The sequence below is a fragment of the Triticum aestivum genome, chromosome 3A, assembly GCF_018294505.1.
Source record: "Triticum aestivum cultivar Chinese Spring chromosome 3A, IWGSC CS RefSeq v2.1, whole genome shotgun sequence".
Lineage (NCBI taxonomy): Eukaryota > Viridiplantae > Streptophyta > Magnoliopsida > Poales > Poaceae > Triticum > Triticum aestivum.
This window is the reverse complement of record NC_057800.1, coordinates 697,343,680-697,349,024: the sequence shown is the minus strand read 5'-3', so window position 1 is coordinate 697,349,024 and position 5,345 is coordinate 697,343,680. Positions and strand designations below refer to the sequence as shown.

The 5,345-nt window shown below is 42.7% G+C and overlaps 1 protein-coding gene across 2 annotated transcripts; it reads left to right on the top strand.

The window, feature by feature from the left end:
- The first annotated feature begins 933 nt into the window (after window positions 1–933).
- LOC123059208 (FHA domain-containing protein FHA2) lies at window positions 934–5,345 on the top strand. Of its 2 annotated transcripts, XM_044481828.1 has the most exons (5): window positions 934–1,222; window positions 1,524–2,212; window positions 3,090–3,247; window positions 4,712–4,739; window positions 4,921–5,345. In XM_044481828.1, exons 2-5 carry the CDS (start codon window positions 1,564–1,566, stop codon window positions 5,160–5,162), a joined length of 1,077 nt encoding a protein of 358 aa, XP_044337763.1. In that variant the 5' UTR covers window positions 934–1,222; window positions 1,524–1,563; the 3' UTR covers window positions 5,163–5,345. The 2 variants fall into 2 exon arrangements, with proteins under 2 accessions (XP_044337763.1, XP_044337764.1); XM_044481829.1 differs by lacking the exon at window positions 4,712–4,739.

The following is a 5,345-nucleotide window of genomic DNA, read 5'->3' as shown; positions in this document are numbered from 1 at the left end:
TTTTATGTAAGAGCAACCTCAAATAAATCCAAAGTTGGATATGTAAATGTTAAATGCATGGTGCATATTACGTCTATAGAATTTGTTTATTGTCATATGATCAACATTGCCAACATCGATCTCTATTGTCAATTAAACCTGCCGGACAACGACATTTCAATTCCGTTGGCTGCCCTTCTAAACTTCCATAAAATTCTTGGTGTTTATCAAATATTATGTTAATAAACGGTTAAGTATATACTTGAACTATGTGTTGATATAAATTGGAAGGCAAAAGCCAAATAGTTGAGCTTAAATTCCAAAAATGTCAAAATCGTACCAGCAATGTTTCATAGCTGACAAACGCAACTAGACTCCTCATTAGTAGCGTTTCTGCTAGACTATACCCTGCTAAACTAATTATTGTACTTATTATATTATAAGTGGCCTTTTTATTGAAGAGCAGCCTCAAATAAATCTATAATTGGATATGTAAATGTTAAATGGTGCATATTATGTCTATAGAATTAGTTGTTGTCATATGATGGTCAACACTTCTTGCCAACATCGCGATCTCATTCATGTGTGTTGCGCTAAAGTTTAACTTGTCATGTCAAACTATGAGATGATACAAAGAAATGATGATCAAGTCTCAAGAGCTATCTATCTCTTTGTTTGCATATAATCATTTTCATCTTCTTTACATGCCTAGATCAGAACGAGCAAAATATGAAGAGGAATAATGTCAAGCCTGGATTTAATACATGTGCAAAAGAGTAAAATTTTGTCTCTCGGTAGTTATTCATTGCATGTACAAATAAACCCTAGTTCATTTTCTTTCAGAAAAAACCCCTAGTTATTGTTTGTATTGTGCTCTTTTTAATTAGATGGGCACTAACCTGTTGGGCATAACTTTCATGGGCTGTAGAAGCTATTGGCCTGAGAAACAAAGCCCACACGAAAAGCAGAGAGGGAGAGCTCGTCGTCTCGCGTGACCGGGCCCAGCTCGACCCCCACCCAGATCCGGGCATCTTCTCCGGCCGGCCGGGATCTCCCGCCGTCGTGCAACGGCCGAGTGGCCTCCCGGGCTAGGACCAGTCTGTCTTTGCGCCGGTGACGGGTGAGTTCAGAGTTGTAGCGCCGGCGACCGGAGTGGAGGAGGGAGGCGGGGTTTTGCGTCCAGACCCCCCCGCGACTGCGACGCCGGATAGCGGACGCTGGCGGCTCGTCTGACGACGCTCCGGTAAGAGGGCAGGTGCACCACACCTGAAGCTCTCTTGTAGTCCGACATTCACATCGCCGATTTACTAGGATTTTCAACTCATCACTAATTCTGTATTGTATCATATCATGAATAGGCCTGCCAGGATAGTGGTTGTCATCGCCGTTGCATATATGAGCATTTGTTGCATTGATGATTAGTTAAGCTCCACTGGCCTCTTAAAATCTATGTCTGCCCGTGCATCTACATACGCCCTGCTCGCATATTTTCCATCTCGATAGCTCATTAATTAACCTGTTCCACCAATCCATTGTTTGATTAGGTTGATCGGTTGAAAAATCGGGGGTTCAACTAAAGCCAATATGCCTCATGCCGAGGGTGCTTGTGCAATGCCCGCCGGTGATGGTGAAGTGGAGGCAGGGTTCGCCAAGCTGCAGGGTGAGGATTTTGAGTACTACATGCAGGCCTACTCTATCATGCTGGGCCGCAGCAGCAAGAAATCGACGGTGGATGTCGATCTCTCCAGCCTTGGTGGGGGGATGAACATTTCGCGCCACCACGCGCGGATATTCTATGACTTCCAGCGCCGCCGTTTCACGCTCGATGTCATCGGCAAGAATGGCTGCCATGTTGAGGGCGTCCTGCATCTCCCTGGGAATTCTCCTCTTAAGCTTGACTCGCAGGACCTCCTTCAGATTGGGGACAAGCGGTTTTACTTCCTCCTGCCCACGAGGTCTATCTTTGCGTCGCTTGCCGCTACTCAACAAGCCCCTGTTCTTCCCTCACAGATCCCGCCGCCATCGTATGTGCAGCCAGGGCACCCTCGTGTGTCCGATTTCCATGACCGCCTCCCTGAAGGTGATTATGGCTGGGACAGTGATGACGTTGGGAATGGTGTCAGTGCAAGTGGAATGAAGGGCAAGCTGAAGATAACCAAGAAGTCTCCCGGAGATTTGGACGTCTACGGTGGGCACAGAATCAATGTTGAACCAATAGGAATAGTCGGCGAAGGTGATACATAATCCTTGCTCTGCATCTTTATTGTGTATACTTTCCCTTCCTAGTAGTCTTGTTTCTCTTCTGAAACATATGTAGAGCTGATGATGATTTTGCTTGTTCAGTCACTCAATCTGGCTGTACGCGTTATTTGCATGTTGCAACTCATGGCTACAAAGTAAGATAATGTTGATATTGCAATATTACATGTTATAGAGATAGATATATGCACATTATAACTCAGATGTAGTATTGCGGGAATATCTCTTAAGCAACTCTCATCATATGTTTCCTGCAACTGCACATATATTATTAGTTGCTATTGCAAGTGGTGTTATGTAAGAACATTATGCTTTATATCTGAATTTGCACATCATGATGTGTGAACATAACTGCATCTCTTATGTTTTTACCTTTTATAGGAGAAAAAAAGTAGCAGAGATGCAGTTATATTCACACATCGAAAGATGCACACCAAGATACTTCAATCTGAATGTCTGACATCTTCCAATCTTACTTTCTAGGGATAAATTAAGTACATTATCTATGGTATTTGTATCACTAAAGCAGCAGACATACTATTAAGAATTACTCCCTCCGTCCTATAATATAAGAGTGTTTTTTGCACTAGCATAATGTAAAAAACGTTCTTATATTATGGGACGGAGGGAGTATGAATTAGTAAATGGTATGATGCAAGTTTTAGAAGCTGTTTGTGAACTTTGTTCTTGTTTCCAGACTTCTAGCTATGGACCTTCAATTTCAAAAGCTATTGCTGCATTCTGTTTCTTTGGAGTTTTGTCCAGTGAAAGACCAAACTCATTATCTTTTACCATGCGTAGGGAAATATTTGCTTGATCTGACCTGAAATTGCTTCTTTTTGTGTGTGCAGACAACAGACCAGAAATAAGGCTGAGGGGTGACGGGGATGTGGACAACCAGCACATCGTTCAATTGGAAGAGAAGGAAGTCGTGTCATCTGTTGCGACTGTGTTATCTGACCTATGTGGTCCTGGACAATATATGCCTATGAGAAAACTCCACACAGAGGTTTGTCATGGAAAAACACACATATTTCCTATCCAACTTCTATACTGAAGCTAAAGTACGCCTAACCTAATTAGTCTTGCTCTGGCTTGGAAAAGTTAAATATACTGAAAGTAGTTTACTGTGTTTATACATTGATGGGATGGACCATACCATTACAGTTTAAATTATGATATAGAATATCATCACAATTTATGACACTAAAAAAAGTCTTCCTGATTCAAAAGAATAATAATGCAAACTGCATTCTGAGAATATCATCTGCCGATGGAAGTCAGGTGCTAGCATCCCTACCTGTCTAATATAGCTTAGTTGTAGCCTGTAGGTGTATGTAGTATGATGTGGAAGGTTTCGGTGGAGGATTGAAAAAAAATGCGACCCTCCTCTTGCTCGTCAGCGCCACCACCACGCGGCAGCCGGGCGGGCAGCTCTTTTATCGAGGACTTTAGTATCCTCGACTCTGGTGTGGCATGGTCTAGTGATCTCCTGTCATTTATAGTGTCTCCATGGTATCTGTTTTTCGAGACTGGATTTTCTACTCTCGGGTGTACTACACCTGAGTTAGCAAAAACTTTGAAAAAGTTTATCAAACGAAATCCAAAAAATCTGAAATTTTGCTACATCAAACTTTATCATATGTTTGAGGTTCTTGTCAAGTTTCATCGAAAAATAACATCCGAGGAGCTCTCACCGAAAAAAACAAAATCGCTGCTGAAAGTTTTGTGCACTGTTTGAGCAGTGATTTTGTTATTTTTGGTGAGAGCTCCTCAGATGTTATATTTAGATGAAATTTTGCAAGGACCTCACACATCTGATAATGTTTTATGTCCCAAAAGTTTAGATTTTTTGGACAATGTTTGATCACATTTTTTCAATCTTTTGCTAACTCGGGTGTACTACACCCGAGAGTAGCCACTACTTTCCGCTGTTCTAAGTCCTTGCTATCTCAACGGCGAGTCGGCCCTTTCCATAGATGGCTCGGTGTGCTCGGTACTCTGGTGTAAGGTGGTTTCTCAAAGTGGTGAGGCCCCGGTCCTATTCAGTAGTCTTGGTTGTCTCTTGTTAGATGTCGCGTCTCCTGTTTTCATGCTCAAAGTTGGGTAAGGTACACTTGTGCTCTTGGTCAGGTGCCATATTATTTTTCTTTTGACGTGCTTGTATGATGGTTTCTTACCACTTTGTATGAGTTTGGCTGTTTGGGTTATATATATATAAAGCTGGGCGAAAGCCTATTTCGAGAGAGGTGTATGTACTATAACTTGTCAAAACTATCATATAAATCCATGAAGGCAGTTAATTTTAGGCTCTTAGGCTTTAAGCCTGTTAATGCATGGCTCTGCTTGCTAGCATCCTTCACTTGTCACTCCAAACATGTTTTGTGCTGAATCTTGTCGCTTCGTTTTTGTGGAGCCATGACTCGCTACGGACAATTTTCTACTGATATTGACATTTTTCTTCTACAACTAGTGGGAAAGACTTGCAAGTATATCCTCTGGTAACTATCTGGAAAGCTTCGCTTTTAAATTGATTAATCGTGCTTTCTTATGTAAATTCAGGCTTCCTTCGCAAACTGGTTTTCTTATGTAAAAGCATAGCAATGAATCATGAGCGGACTATTTTTACACATAGTTACAATCATTGTACATGCAAAGTCTTACTTGTTTGTCTACTCACAGCTTGTGCACCGGTTTGGCAACGTGTGGCACCACACCAGGGTGCGGAAGTACCTGACCTGGGAGGACTGGTCGCCGATTATAGCCAAGGGGAGGCCGTGGTTCGGGCTGCTGGAGCTGCTCAGGAAGCACCCAGAGCACTTCGTCATCAACACGAAATGGAAGGGCAGGGCGATCTTGGAGTTTGTCTCGCTGGTTTCCTTGCTCTCCTAGGCGGAACCACAGACCAGCAAGTCTGTCTCTAAGCTTTTCTTGCGTTTTGTTTCGCACCTGTAGTCCAGTATCCAGAAGGCCGGGTCGTGTCCTGATTTGTGTATGAGAGAGCATCAGTTTGATGGAGTCACTGTATCCTGAGTTTCTCTGACTTAGCTCTGTAGTGTCGACAATGTTGTGTGGAAACTTCGACTTTTAAGTGGTATATTCAGTTC

Bases quoted from the DNA above. Each gene is read 5' to 3' on its own strand.
- LOC123059208 (XM_044481828.1), top strand. From the start codon at position 1,564: ATGCCTCATGCCGAGGGTGCTTGTGCAATGCCCGCCGGTGATGGTGAA. The intron at 2,213-3,089 runs GTGATACATAAT...TTGTGTGTGCAG, and splicing joins AATAGGAATAGTCGGCGAAG to ACAACAGACCAGAAATAAGG. The intron at 3,248-4,711 runs GTTTGTCATGGA...TTCTACAACTAG, and splicing joins TGAGAAAACTCCACACAGAG to TGGGAAAGACTTGCAAGTAT.